General features: G+C 42.8%; 1 protein-coding gene across 2 annotated transcripts in view; it reads left to right on the top strand.

Annotated features, from left to right (window-relative positions):
* The window catches only part of ZPBP (zona pellucida binding protein), a 66931-nt gene extending 51407 nt beyond the window's left edge, over positions 1-15524 (top strand). For both annotated transcript variants that reach the window (XM_074943223.1, XM_074943222.1), the window contains exons 7-8: positions 1463-1640; positions 15305-15524. In XM_074943223.1, coding sequence (XP_074799324.1) covers positions 1463-1640; positions 15305-15396 — 270 coding nt within the window. In that variant the 3' untranslated portion in view covers positions 15397-15524. The remainder of the gene's footprint in view (positions 1-1462; positions 1641-15304) is intronic.
* Positions 15525-15904: the final 380 nt, after the last annotated feature.

Consider the following 15904-nt stretch of genomic DNA (forward strand, 5'->3'; position numbering starts at 1 on the left):
TCAGTTTGTGTGTCTTCACTACAGGACATCCCTCTTCTAGAGATCTGAGGAGCAGCAGCAGCATGAGGCTCCGTGCATGCCTTTGCAAAGCATTACACCTTGGTGCAGGCTTCAGCAGCAGACAGCTCCTTCAGCAGAGCATACCGCTTATCAGTGCAGGGTTTCTCACGCCCTTCTCCTCCGTGAAGTTCAAAAAAGAACTAGATATATTCATGGAAGATAGATCCATCAATGGCTATTAGCCAGGATGGGCAGGAATGGTGTCCCTAGCCTCTGTTTGCCAGAAGCTGGGAATGAGCGATAGGGGATGGATCACTTGAAGACTACCTGTTCTGTTCATTCCCTCTGGGGCACCTGGCACTGGCCACTGTTGGAAGACAGGATACTGGGCTAGATGGACCTTTGGTCTGACCCAGTAGGGCCGTTCTTATGTACTGTACAAACTAACCATTCTTTACTTATCTGTATGTCTTTCAAGATGTGTAGTCAGTATACATATTCCATGACCCATCCACCATCCCTACTTCAGAGTCTTCAGACAACAGGCTTTTGAGGTGGTGAAGGAACTGAGGTATACCTTTTTTTACCTTCACCTGCGCACACAAGGATGTGAATGGAGCATGTGTCACCCCAGCAGATAGTGCTGACTAGAAAGATCTCTGGTGCATATGCTCTAGATGTGTAACCACCAGCTGTGAAATACAAATACAGACCACACACCTTGAAGAACATCACTTACTGTTCAGTTAAGTAACCCCTCCTCCCGGCACTGAAGAAGGGCTCACTTTGAGCTTATGGACCATGGAGTTCCACCTGTTTTTCAGTGCTAAAATTGATGCATTAAGAGAAAAAAATAATTTGTTACCTAGAATTGGATTGCTGCGAAACCACTCCAGCAATGGGAATAATCTCCCATGTTATATTTGACAATAGCTTACAGGTTACAATAGCATAATTTTTTGTAGTTTGCTTTATTCTGGGGAGATGCTTGCATTGTCTGCGTCTTGAACAGATGACCTGTCATTGGTGAGAAGAGCATTTGAAGTGTGATTCATCCTGTATGTCAGTAGTTGTGCAGATGGAAGACCCATGAGTCTATTTTGCTGATGCTGCATCATAGAAATCCCTATTATAATATAGGAAAAACTGTCACTCATTTTTGGAATGTTTTTGCTGGTACTCTTTACTTTTGCTGACTCGTGACAGCTATTAGTGCCTGCCAAAGCTCTGACCACTTCCTGGAAATTAAAATTCACTGTTATAGTAGTCTGAATTTAAAATAGGATAGACTAGCCAGCCAGCTCTATCCCCCCCATCAGCAAAGATCAATAATGACAGTAATACATCTCCCAGATCCTGTACCCTAAGACCTCTCCCACCTTAAGTACACTAGGAAAAAAACAAACTAATTTTACTTATTTTTGAATGGAGGATTTAACAACATCTTTTTGTTTTACTTTAGGCAAAAAACCTTATAGAGAGATTTTTTAACCAACAAGTGGAAGTGCTGGGGAAACGTTCTGAACCCTTACCTGAAATATACTATATTGAAGGTACTCTGCAAATGGTATGGGTTAATCGCTGCTATCCAGGATATGGAATAAATACTCTGATACATCCAGATTGTCCTGATTGTTGTGGTATGTGATAAATTTACAAATCATACACATTAAATACATGTTAATTCAAGATAATTTTCACTTTGATTGAGCTCTATACATTGTTTAACTTCAGAGTAGTCATTCATACCCACCTTATGGTATTATCCTGTCAGCTCTCTCTGAAGCTAATCAAGATTGACCTGTTTTACCATTTTAGACTGATGTTTTCAAGGAACATCATGATACTGCAGAAAGCAGTCTTGATGAGTTAGGGTCTTATCCACAGTGCGTTTAAGTCAATGGTATTTGGATCAGATCCTCAGATGACGCTCTTCCTTGTGAGTTAAGGCTAAACATATAACCCTGCAAAGTGTTAAAGGGTCTCTGTGCTGTTCATGGTTCCATCTTTCAAGTGAGACCAAAACAAAGGCTGACTGCTCTTTGTTGTTACTAAAGGCCCCTATGACACTCTTTGTAACAGCAGAAGTATTAACACAGTGTCCTGATCATGTGACAAGTCTTGTAATTACATTTGGTTTACTTAAATTCCGTCTGTAGTTGCAATTGAAATTATGCCACATTTCCTGTTCTAAATAGTATGTAATGTGTAATACACTCTTACATAGTTGTTCAAGTTTCACCCCAAGAATGGCTGAAATTTAAGTTGTGGATGAAATGATCCAGGTGAATAGCTTTCATATCAGTAAGTTAACTTTCTATAGAACTTTTTGATCCATCAGAATGTAAGGTGTCTTACTAATGTAAGATCTTTATCAATAGTGCTGATCATTTATCTGAAGCTTCCTGGTAAAGTTAACGAATTTTGCAAAGAATATGTGCAAAGATCACTAGTAGAAAACCAGGAAAATTAATGCAAAATTTGAGGAAAATATTTACAGAGATTTTTTTAATCACAGGAGAAATTAGAAAACCAAAAATAAAAGTTGGAAAGATGAAAGGTTAGAAGCCTTCCTTGCCCTCCAGTTTTTTCCAGCATAGGGCGCATATATAACCCCCCCCCCCCCGGATTTGTAGAATGACCAAGCAAAAGAGACTATTCTAGAATATACTAGAAGGGGAAACAAAGAATGGGCCAAATATTGCTCACTTTATTCATACCAGTTCTCTCACTGAAATCAGTGGGCTATCACACTTGAGTAAAGTGACCAAGGTTTGGATCATAATTTTAAAAAGTTACTTTGACTTTAAATTGTTCTTATATTGTTTTTCCTTAATAGTGTTCAAATTATCCCAGTTAGACATTGAGGCTGAAATCTCAATAGTGTGGTGTAATGTAGAAATATACGGAAGAATAGAATAAAGCTGCACTTGGTCTTTTGGTGAAGGCAGTTTCCTGCATGGCTAGGGAATAGGGAAAGATGTGGGGACTGGCAGATGTGGGGACTGGCAGTCCTTAGTCCCACCACTTGCCTCAGTGGCCAACTGCAGTCCAAGGTCCAGCCCTTTGCCTCAGGGGCAAACTGCATTCTGGATACGAGCCACTCTCCTCGTTGGCAAGTGAGGTCAGGGGGACCCAGGCCCGCCTGCTACTCTGGATCCCGGCCCAGGGACCCTATAGCCGACAGTCACCTACTGTCCTCCTCCAACCTGCTGCCTATTTTCCCTGGGCCACTTCCCCCATAGCCCTGGCACCCTCTCAGCCCTTGTAGCAAGGCCCCAGCTTGGCAGTGGTCAGCCAGCAGCTCACCCTCACACTCTGTTGCTCCTGCCCAGCACTACTCTATCTATGGCACTTCTTCAGGCAGCCAGTCCTCCACCTTTGCCTTCCAGGGAGATATTGCCTACTGCTGTCCTAAGCAGCTCTTCATATATGGCCCTCGCCGGCCCTGATTGGCTGCTCCAGCAAGCCTTCCCCTATTGGTGGGCTCGATAAGCCCTTTCCTGATTTGTGGGTTCTACGCAGCCTCCCTGGTGCTGCTTTTAACCCCTTCTTCTCCCTGTGTGGGGAAGCCGCCCAACCACAGGAGTACTTTGCATTTTTGTCCCTACTGAATTTCATCCTATTTGCTTCAGACTATTTCTCCAGTTTGTCCAGATCATTTTGATTTTAATCCTATCCTCCAAAGCACTTGCAACCCCTCCCAGCTTGGTATCGTCCAAAAATGTTATAAGTGTACTCTCTATGCCATTATCTAAATCATTGATGAAGATATTGAACTTATCCCTTACAGGACCCCACTCGTTATGCCCTTCCAGTATGATTGTGAACCACTGATAACTACTCTCTGGGAATGGTTTTCCAACCAGTTTTGCACCCATCTTATGGTATCTCCATCTAGGTTGCATTTCCCTAGTTTGTTAATGTTGTTGTCAGCTCCTACGTGGTGCATGCTAAAAGATTATTATAATTTTGATAATTAAAAACAGATTTTGTTCTTAGAAATATTTTAGTTATGTTCTGTTAGAGTTTTGAGGTAAAACTCAAGGGCTTGTCTACACACACATTTAGTTTGTGACATGCTGGGGTGTGAATCTACCTCATTCTAGCCTGCTGCTTTGAAACGGGAGTAGACTAAAGCACATTAATGAACTGTTAGTGTGCATCAACAGAGTCCATGTGAACAGTTAGTGTATGGCAGGCTAGTGTGGGGTAGGTTCACACCCAAACTTGCCACAAACTAAATGTTTGTGTACATAAGCCCTAAGAATAACTAGTGCCTAGATTCACCAGAAGTTTTGGTTCCCACCAGCTCAACCAGATTCCCCAATGTTCTGTTTTCCAGTCTCTTTCCAAAGCTGAGCACCCTGCTCTGAATAGAAATATCTGTTCTACCTAACGCGCATGTCTTCTTCCCTTAATATAGATCCAAGCAGTGTTTTTGTCTCAGCCCCAGATTTGAAGCCCTTTTCCTTCCCAGAACCAAGTCCTATTTGCTCTTCCTCACATCAAAATCTTCCTCTTTCCTCAGCCTTGGTGGACGGGAGAACAATACTAATTTTCAAACACTTCGTTTTAGCTGCCTTGTTCCTTATCCTTCCTGAAGCAGGCAGAACAAGCACATGATTACATACTGGAGCTAAGTAGTTGCTATATAGACCTTATTACCTCACATCAGTTGGGATCATAGAATTGACTGTATGATGTTAAATAAACATCAGAGAGAGGCTCATTCTCTCTGTCTCTGGGTTCCCTACAGGAATATGCCTTTCTCCTGAGCCAATTCCCTTTGCCTGCTGGTAACTTCACAAGAGACAACAGCAAGCTTTCACTTGTGATGCACCCCACTTGGGAAGGGCAGCATTCAGCCCTGAAGAAGGGGCAGAGTCCATCCTGCACCTCAACCCCTCTCTGCTGACTGCCTCCCATTCAGAGCTTCTGTATTTTGAGTGGACTCCCAGTAATTCTGTGGCTACTCCCTGTGACTGTCCCTGAACGCCCTTCTGGTAACACACTTGAATACAGAGATCTTCCTTTAGCCTGCCCCTTGGTAAAACTGATCTTTTCGTTTCCCAGGTCCCCAAACAATCTAAATATAGACATTACAAAAACATAGTTCTTCATGACATTGCCTCCACAGAGCCCCACTGTAGGAACCACATGGCTGGCCATAAAACCTTTTTGATCAGTAGTTAGCATTAGGAGGTCCACACACATCTCCCTATAGCCCTACATTCTATGGACCAAGAGTATAATTGCTGTACTCCTTCTAACCATCCATCAGTTCCTCTCTGTTGCCAACTTGAGCACTCATGGAAACTATTTTAGGGCTGATATATGTGGAGTTCTGTTCTCAACTTACTCCCTTGACATTTTGTCAACAGCAGACTCTGGTTTGAGAAGGACAATGCTTCAGTTGCTGTTGAACAAGCTTGCATTTTAAGGGATGTCATGGTTAGCTAGTCTTCTACAGTAGGGCTCTGTGGAGGCAGTGTCATGAAACTACAGAAGGTTGTTAACTTATTAGAGGTAATTCTTATACTCTGAATGTATTGCCATCTCAGAGCCACAGTCACCCTCTGTTAACATAACTTCAAGGCCCAGCTCCAAGTAAGACTTCTTGAGGTAGAGAGTAACTGAAGGGCGGTTAGAGGAGGCAAAGTATTTATGCCCTTGGAACTCGTAACTGCAGCCTACTACTCAAAATTGTTTCTGAGGCCATGTGGGTAGGCACTCTTAATGGGTGGTGCTATAGAGGCAATACATTTGAAGATGAGTTACTAATGGTCAGTAAAGCCTTTCTACCTCATAAAGGGTGGATTGATTTAAATCAGTTGTACTCAACTGGAGGTCTTCCAGGGGGTACATCAACTCATCTAGATATTTGCCTCATTTTATAACAGGCTATATAAAAAGCACTAGCAAAGTTGGTACAAACTAAAATTTCATACAATGACTTGGTCATACTGCTCTTTATACTATACACTGAAATGTAAGTATAGTATTTATATTCCAATTGATTTATTTTATAATTATATGGTAAAAATGAGAAAGCAAGCAGTTTTTCAGTAAAAGTATGCTGTGACAATTTTTTGTATTTTTATGTCTGATTTTGTAAGTAAGTAGTTTTTAAGTGAGGTGAAACTTGGGGCTATGCAAGACAACACAGATTCCTAAATGTGGTACAGTAGTCTGGAAAGGTTGAGAGCCACTAATTTAAATCATGATTTAAATCAACAAGCTAGAAAATTTGATTTAAATGATCAACTTTAATCTTGTTTTTCATTTACTTTTTTTTTCTCCTAAAGAAAAGCTCATTCTCATTGGTTGGTAACCATTAGAACTTGTTGACTTGTAACTAAATGCAGGAAAAGCTTTCTTATGTTGGGGGAATGGGGGGTGCCAGTAAGTCAACAATTCTGGTTAACTAAGAGGGAGGGAGTTTGGTTGTAGGAGGGGGCTCAGGGCTGGGGCATGGGAGAGGTTGCGGGGTGCCAGATCCAGGTTGTGCTCACCTCGGGAGGCTCCCCGCAAGCAGCAGCCTGTCCCTGCTGCTCCTAGGCGGAGGCGCAGCTAAGCGGCTCTGCGCGCTGCCTGTGTCCGCAGGCGCTGCCCCCGCAGCTATGATTGGCTGAGGTTCCCACACTCTGTGCTCCGAACTCCTCATGGCCATTTCTCTGCCTAGGAGCAGCAGGGACATGTCACCGCTTCCAGGGAGCCAGGTAGGGAGCCTGCCATCCCTGCGCCAACTGGACTATAAACCGGACTTTCAGTGAAGATCAGAAATGCCGGTTTATAGAGCTTTGCTGAGTAACACAGCTTTTACTGTATAGGTTTTACTCTAAGTTTGGTACTGTTTGCTAACAAGGAGGATAAACTGTGTCTATGCTCATCTATTTAAGCAGTTTGTAGCTTAAGATTCTTTTATTCAGATTCTTGATTTTTACACTTTTTTAGAAAATGTGAATTTCTTATTTAGTATAGGATTCATTTTTTACTCATGATTTGTGTTAAGCTGCATTTGGATGCAAATAGTAATACAATTAAAATGCATAGAACAGCATTTTTTATTATTGAAAATTACCTTTAAATGTATTGGATACATAAGAAAAACATAAATTTATTAAAACAGGTTTTGCATTTAAAACCTGATGTATTAAACAAAGGAAGTATTCGCTGTAGTTAGTGAATTGAATTGGTCATCATGTCATTCAAGATTTTAGAACTAGTATATCTCATCCTCCCATACACAGTTTTTAATTCAAGAAAGGAAGAGGAGAACAAGCTTTGCTGCTTTTTCAATTCCCTGTCAGTTTCTTAACTTTGAATGAACTAATCATTTAGCTCTGAATTTGTTGAATGAGCTGAAATAAAGAAAATAGTCTCTCTGCACCTGCAGAAGATGTCACTTCTGTCAGAAGCTAATTTAGTATTTTAACAAACTCTGGTTGTCCTTTGAGTGCTTGTACACATATGTTCCACTGTTGGGGTATGTGTGCCTGGTGCATTCAAACCAGAGACTTTTAGTCATCAGTACTGTGTGGAGCCGTGCATGCGCCCTGAGTATCACTGTGCCTCCAACTGTGGGAACAAAGAGCAGGGCTGCTCCAGCTGCCTCTCAGTTCCTTCTTCGATGGCGCTTCCAGTGATGCCTCTTAGCTCACAATTTATTGCCTTGCTTATCAGCAGCTTTTTTGTAAATAGCTAGTGCTTAGCATGGTAGTAGATAGGTAGTTTAGTATTAGTTTTCAGTAAGAGCTTATTTTGTTCTCTTTCAAGAGGAGGCTATTTTCTTTCATTTGTCTCTTGTGGTGGTAATCCTTGTGACAGGGTGGGTCTCACCACCTCAGCGCCTCCTGCTGGGTATGCTGGGAATTAGCTCTTGGTGGCCGGTGCACCTTCCTCTAGTGGTATCTCGCCATCATCACTTCTGCTCCACCTCTAAGAGCCGCGTCGCTCCCTGGACCGCGGTGTCCTCTTCTGGGCACGGCCCTCTGGCTGTGCCTCACTCCACTTTATCCCCCATTCCGGCGGAACTGGCTGTCTCTAGTCCATCCACTTGCTGCTGTGGCCTATTGCAGCCTTCGGTCTAGCCCCTCACCTCAAGGGGTAAACTGCAGTCCGAATACCAGCCACCCCCTCTGTGGCAAGTGGGGGGAAAGAGGAAAGGGGAGCCCGGGCCTGCCTGCTGCTCCAGGCCCCGACCCAGGGACCCTATAGCCGGCAGCCACGTTATGCTGCTCCAACTCCCGCCGCCTGTTTCCCTGGGCCATTCCTGGTAGCCCTAGCACCTTCCTGGCTCTTTGTATCGGGGCCTCAGTCTGGCAGTCCTCAGGCTGGAGCTCCCTATTGCTTCCCTCACCCTGCCGAGCACTGCTCTATCTAAGGTACTCCTCTAAGGCAGCACTCCAGGGCGAGACTGTCCCTGCTCTGTTGAGCAGCCCTTCTTATATGGCCTTCCCTGGCCCTGATTCGCTGCTCCAACAAGCCTTCTCCTGATTGGCTCTCTACAAGCTCTCCTCCCATTGGTTGGGTTTTGCGTAGCCTCCTTGCGGGCTGCTTTAACCCTCCATCTACCTACCGCTCCACCACACTCCTGTACAGATTAGTTGTGTTGGTACGTAAATCCTCAGATTTCAAAATTGCTTGACATGTGAGGCAGTAATGTCACTAAATGACAGACACACTAGGCGTCTAATCTGTTAGTTCTAGTTGTGCTGTATTGAGTTGATTTGGAAAAGAACCTGAAAGAGCTGGAGAGTCCTGACTTATGATGTACGTCATGAAGAGGTTGATGGCCTGAGCTCTGATCCTGGTATGCCCAGGGCTGATCATTCTGATTATGCCTCCTCCAGAAGCATTCCTGCAGCTACCTCATCTTCAGTTGCTGTTCTGTCACCGAAAGACTCTGCCTCTGACAGAAGGAGGAAGCCCCATTAAAATTCCAGAGAGTAGAGGCAGCAATCCATTCCTGGACCTTCATCTAAAGCCCTTAAGACTTCTAGCTCTTCAGAGCATAAGGGCGGCTCAAGACCGAAGAAAGGCTCCTCAAGAACCATTGGCTCTGAACATCATGCTTCAGCAAGAAGTGAAAACTTGCCTTATAAGCTGTTAGGTACCAATCTGGCTGATTAAAGGGGACAGGTGTCACTAATTCAGGTACTGTTTCCAGGGATTCAGTATACAGTGGTATCAATGACTCTGCTACCGAGGTGGTCAGTACCAATGAGGCCAGCCCCGACTATTCCATCTCTTCCTCCAGTACTGACAGCCCTGGTACCGATGCTGTGTCCAGTTTCACTGTTGGCACAAATCGACTATTGTACCGCTCCTATCAGTACTGTCTTCTCCTTGGGCCTGCATAGCAGCCAAAGATATATTGTGTTCACTGGTCCCAGACACTCTTCTGCTTGTGGCCCAACAGGTCCCACAGCAAACAGTGGTTTCAGTATCCACCTTCGTACCAGTGAGACTGTCACATTTGAGGGCACCAGGCAAACCTGCTGGCATCATCATCCCATCCCAAGATCTGAATGACTGGTACACTGCTCTTGGGCTACAGGATGCCCATTTTCATGTGGTCAGTCAATTAAGCCACGGAAAATATAAAATTTCTACTACCAGTACTATTGCTACTACCAGTACACAGTGCTTTTTTTTAAAAAAAGGAGTACTTGTGGCACCTTAGAGACTAACAAATTTATTTGAGCATAAGCTTTCATGGGTTACAGTCCACTTCATCGGATGCATAGAATGGAACATATAGTAAGAAGCTTTTATTTTTATATATATGTTCCATTCTATGCATCCGATGAAGTGGACTGTAACCCATGAAAGCTTATGCTCAAATAAATTATATACACACACACACACATACAGAGAACATGAAAAGGTAGAGTAAGAGGCTAATTAATTAAGATGAGCTATTATCAGCAGGAGAAAAAAACTTTTGTAGTGATAATCAAGATGGCCCATTTAGACAGTTGACAAGAAAGTGTGAGGATACTTAACATGGGGAAATAGATTCAATATGTGTAATGACCCAGCCACTCCCAGTCTCTATTCAAACCCAAGTTAATGGTATCTAGTTTGCATATTAATTCAAGCTCAGTAGTTTCTTGTTGGAGTCTGTTTTTGAAGCTTTTCTGTTGCAAAATTGCCACCTTTAAGTCTGTTACTGAGTGGCCAGAGAGGTTGAAGTGTTCTCCTACCGGTTTTTGAATGTTATGATTCCTGATGTCAGATTTGTGTCCATTTATTCTTTTGTGTAGAGACTGTCCAGTTTGGCCAATGTACATGGGAGAGGGGCATTGCTGGCATATGATGGCATATATCACATTGGTAGATGTGCAGGTGAATGAGCCCCTGATGGCGTGGCTAATGTGATTGGGTCCTGTGATGGTGTAAGTTGAATAAATATGTGGACAGAGTTGGCATCGGGCTTTGTTGCAAGGATAGGTTCCTGGGTTAGTGTTTTCTTTTGGTTCCTGGAAGCTGGGAATGGGAGACGGGGATGGATCACTTGGTGATTACCTGTTCCGTTCATTCCCTCTGGTCACCTGGCATTGCCACTGTTGGAATACAGGATACTGGGCTAGATGGATCTTTGGTTGTTCTTATGTCAGTGCAGCCTCCCATAACCTTATCTTTATTCCTGGACGCAATTGCTGAGACCTGGTCAGATTTTGTACCCCAATCCTTGCAGTATCCACCTCACAGCAGGGATGCAGAGTGGCTAAATTTATCAGAAAGAAACTGTTTGCATAAAGTTCAAAATATTCTTATTAACAGGAGGAAGGACTCTACCAGAAAGACTTATCTGGCTAATTGGAAGAGGTTTTCAGTGTAGGCCTGGCATCATCAACTGTCTCCATCCAAAGCGCAGATACAAGAGGTGTTGGAATACCTACTGGAACTAAAGAATTTGGGCCTATCAGTGAGCTGCAAGGTCAACTTTCAGCAAGCTAACTCCACCATTCACCCTCCTATTCAGGGATGTTCTGTTTTCTTCATCCCTGTAGTAGGAAGACTTCTAAAAGGCCTAATAAGAGTTTGATCCATCAACAAGAGAACCAGTCCCTCTCTGGGACTTTAACTTAGTCCTCACAGGCCTTATGGGATTCCCCTTTGAACCGCTGGCATATTGCTGCCTTTCTCACTTATTAGCGAAGACAGCATTTCTAGTTGCAATAACATCACCAAAGAGAGTGAGACAATTAAAGGCTCTAATGGCAGGACTTCCATATACTGTCTTCTATAAGTAGTCTTGGCAGAATTTGTCGGGGTTTTTTATATGTAATTGACAGATAATCTAGATGTTTACACTCCCCCCCCCATTTGTATCTATTTAAATTTTCATGATTGAGGGAAATTCTGGGGCCGGGGACAATAACTATTTAATAGTAGATTCAAAAATTTAAAGCATTGTAACCATTAACACACACGTTGGCAGTATCACATGTTTAAATATATAAAGTAAATCTCCTTAAATCAAACTCTAAGTTCTCAAGCATCATTTTTCTTTTTCTGTCGATCTGTAAATTTCTGTCATTATCGATGGAAAGGGTTTTGCACTGGTTTGTATGTACGGTGAAATGAACATTTACCAACAATTACTGATAAAAATCTAATCCTTCCAAGCCTATCTATGAAGATAAGGTCTCATTAGAACCTCATCCAAAATTCCGGTTAAAGATGGTTTTGAAATTCCACTTAAATGTGGTTATATCACTAGTGATACTTTTTCTGAAACCACATACTAACAAGGATGAGGAAAAGCTGCACTCTCAAATGTCCATATGGTGCTCTCATTTTATAGAGAGCAAACAAGACTTTTTGTAGTTTAAACGGAAAGAATGATAAGTCAGGCCACTTCAGCCCAGAGGATTTCTAACTGGATCTCTTCCTGTATCTGTACTTATTATGAGTTGTTAAAATGTGACACCAAGTATTATTGTGCATTAAACTGGAGCCCAGGCTGCCGCTGTGGCCCTTCTGAGGAGCATTCTCCTCGTGGACATTTATAGAGTTGCTACATCCATACGTTCACTCAACTTTATGCCATAGTGAAAGCATCCAGAGCTGAGGCCAACTTTGAAACAACAGTTCTTCAGTTGCAGTTTAAATAGACCTCAGTGAGTTTCCATCTCCAAAAGAGAACTGCTTGGGAATCTCATTGGAATATAAACGTATACAAGCACTTAAGAAGAATAAGATGAAACAATTATTTACTACATTAACTGTGGCTCTGAGATTTGTTGCAGGTATATATATTCCATGACGCACTCCCCATCCCCGTTACAATGGATTGGTTGGTCTCAAAAACATTCCTGCAATGTTTTCATTTTCCTTCAGAAGTTAGGCTACAGTTGTAGATGAAATACAGTACCAAAATTCATATCTTTTGTGGTCTCCTGATATATTCCTGGCAACTTGATTTCATCCCATGGCAGGGGTGGCAAACTTTTTGGCCTGAGGGCCACATCCGGGTATGGAAATTGTATGGCGGGCCATGAATGCTCACAAAATTGGGGGTTGCAGTGTGGGAGGGGGTGAGGGCTCTGGCTGGCGGTGCGGGCTCTGGGGTGGGGCCAGAAATGAGGAGTTCAGGGTGCGGGAGGAGACTCTGGGCTGGGGCAGGCGGTTGGGGCACGGGAAGGGGGTTAGGGATGCAGGTTCTGGATGGCACTTACCTCAAGTAGCTCCCAGAAGCAGCAGCATATCCCCCTTCCGGCTCCTACGTGGCAGTGCAGCCTGGAGGTTCTGTGTGCTCAGAGCACTACCCCTGCAGCTCCCCTTGGCCGCAGTTCCCAGCCAATGGGAGCTGCAGAGGCAACACTTGGGGTGGAGGCAGCGTGTGGAGCCCCCCTGGCTGCTCCTACATGTAGGAGCCGGAGGGGGGATATGCCGCTGCTTCTGGGAGCTGTGCAGAGTCACAGCACGCACCGATCAGGGCAAGCCCCCGACCCCGCTCCCCTGCTGGAGCGGGGCAAGCACTGGACCCTACTCCCCGGCACGAGCTCAACGGCTGGATTAAAACATTTGAAGGGCCGGATGTGGCCCCCGGGCCGTAGTTTGCTCACCTCTGTCCCATGGGATAATATAATCAGAAACCCACACTTGATTTATAACTTAGTAGTCTTTGTCCTCATTCGTTATCTTTTATAGTTTGATTTCCTGTAGTAATTTGCTTTAATGGACTAGGTACAAATTTAGCTTGCCATTACAGTAATTTGAATTTCTCCAGCTCTCTCAAAAAAGTGAATTAAAAAAAAAAGAAACTATAACTGAAGAATAATCATTTCAAAGTTCTAAATAAAATGTATTGCTCAAGCAAATATTGAAATAGTACTAAAAATTGGAGTAGAGCAGAAAATATCAGCACATAGAATTCAAGAAGAAATTAACATGTCAAGTGCACTTAAAAGTTTGTGAGGTGTGAAATGGTATATTAAATAGGTACAAATGAAATACACGAGGTGAAGTATTTTGTGGAGATGTTTATACATGAAGGGTGAAGTTAGGCCAGAGGGAATTTATGCTCAATAAGGAAGACCGAGGCAAGTTTTGTTTACTGTAAGAAACTTTAGATCTTTTCCCGGCAGCCAGCTCAGCAAGCAGTTGGCTGTTTGCTTAAGATTTTTTCTCTTTTTCATGCCTTCCCCTAGATGGCAGACTGAGATTGAGCTGTTCACAAATAACTTTTTATATGATTGTTATCATATAACACGGAATTCTCTGGGAGAAGAAGTGGGGAGAGTGCAGTTTTGCTTCTGTTGTTGAGACACTCCGGGGAGAAGGAAGGCTGTTTACCAGCCCAGCTGATGTGGAGACTGGGAAGTGCTGTTAGCTGCGTGTATATCTAGGGTTTCGTCCAGCAGAACCACAGAGGTGTGCTGAAGGGTGGATACAGAGCTTCACGTACCACTTCCAGACACGCTTCCTCACTCTCCCCAGCAGTGGGAGAAAAATTGTGACTCTCCTGCAGAGAGATAGGGGCTCCTGAATCCTCCTACCAATCATTGTTACTGTGATGCTTCCCTTATTAATGCTTATTAATGAAAATGTCTGAATCAAGGATGATGATTGTCTAATACACGTATAATGTTTGTATAGTGTCTAGCAAAATGGGACCCTGCTCTTGTTTGGGGCCTTTAGGCACTACCTTAATCCAAATAGTTAATACAGTGATTTTTAGGGTTGGGATGAGGGGCCACTTGCAAGCCTGTCTTGCTAAATGGTGAATAAGCTCTGCCCATTTCTAATGGCATTTGAGAAGACCTCTAAAACTCCTTTGAGTTACCAGAAAGGAACAAGCAGAGTCAGGCAACCCCTGGTGGTTACCACAGGTCAGATGAACCTCACTAAAGTTCTATAAAAATGGGAATAGGCAGGGTGAAGCTCCACAAATCCTGTTTAATTAATAGGTTCAGGTAGGATAAGACCTAGTGGCCACCTTTGGGCTACAAAGTGGGGAAGCAGGTGTGCTCCAGCTACAGGAGTAGGAGCTTCCCAGTTTCCAGTCGGGCTGAGCATTAACACCCTCACTGTCCCCCTTTTCTTCTAAAAATGCTATAATTGTCAAAGTATAGTGATGTTCAAGGGATCCAGGAGAACCACAGACAAACCAGTCACCTGGCTGTGATCCTTCTTGCTTCCTCCTGATGACTTATGTTGGGGGCTAACATATCCTATACAGGGTAGGGCTATAGTCAGTCCTTAGCTGAGTGTGTATTGATTTCACAGAATCGCATAGCATGAGTTAAGCAGTAGAAAAGTTATTCTGCTCACAACACCATCTTTGGCCCCGCACATTGATGTCTGCTTGTTTGTTGTATTCTCTGTGCACTTGCTACTTATTAATAGATTCTTAAACATCAGTTTTGTTTTAAATTTCCTTTTAAGTATATCTGTGTCCACTAGGTGGAGCTAAAGCAATTTAGTTCAAACATTACAGGGTGTTGACCACATTAGAATCCGTTGGCAGCTGCTGCTCACTGGTTTTCAATAGTGAAAAAACTTACTTGGGGTAGAGCAATGGGGAATCAGAACGTCATACAAACTACTTTTGTGAAGAGAAGAATATTATATGTAACAAATGGACGGCATGTAAAAATAGATTTTTACATTTGTCCTTTTTTTAAAAAATTCAAATATTAGAGTGTTAGAAAAATCTGATCTTGCCAATTAGTTGAATATTACATCCCAAGGAAAGGGTTTTAAACATTTCTAATCTAAGCAATATTTTAGAAATCATTCATTTAGTTTTTTTAAATTTCTTTTGTTCTGTTTTCTTTGTCTGTAGTTGTCTGCAGCCCAGGATCATATAATCCCCACGATGGAGTTCACTGTCTTCAGTGCAACCATACTTTGATATATGGAGCAGCAAAATGTTAGCAGAATGTCAGTAGGAATACATTGCTCTTCAGTAGCTCTGATGTATTTCATTTTTAATATAGTAATATCAATAAAATGATTTTAACAACTTGTACAGTGAATTTTGGTTCCATCAATTTGTTTTAAAAAGGAGTAATATCTAGTCATTTTAATAAAATATTAGGTCTTGTACCATTTTTGAGTATTTGATTTTTTTAAAACTACATTTAGTGTTTATGAAATATGCCAGATTAACTGCTATGACGACTAAAGCTCTCTAGTTACTCACAGAACACACAGAGTACCGGCAGTGGGCATGTATACTTTCCTACAAGTTTCTTGCCAATGTGCTTCTGCTTTTTCTAGAAGTACCACCTCTAGGAGTGTACATGTAATTTAGTCTGCCTGATCATCCAATCCTTTCATAGACTGTTAGAGGACTGTGAGGAGCCTAGGCTCCACAGCAGTTGCTCAGAGGAGCAGCACACTGGGACACAGATCCAAATGTGATGTTCTACTAAATTGTATT

Source organism: Natator depressus, chromosome 2 (genome assembly GCF_965152275.1).
Source record: "Natator depressus isolate rNatDep1 chromosome 2, rNatDep2.hap1, whole genome shotgun sequence".
In the NCBI taxonomy this organism is placed as follows: Eukaryota; Metazoa; Chordata; order Testudines; family Cheloniidae; genus Natator; species Natator depressus.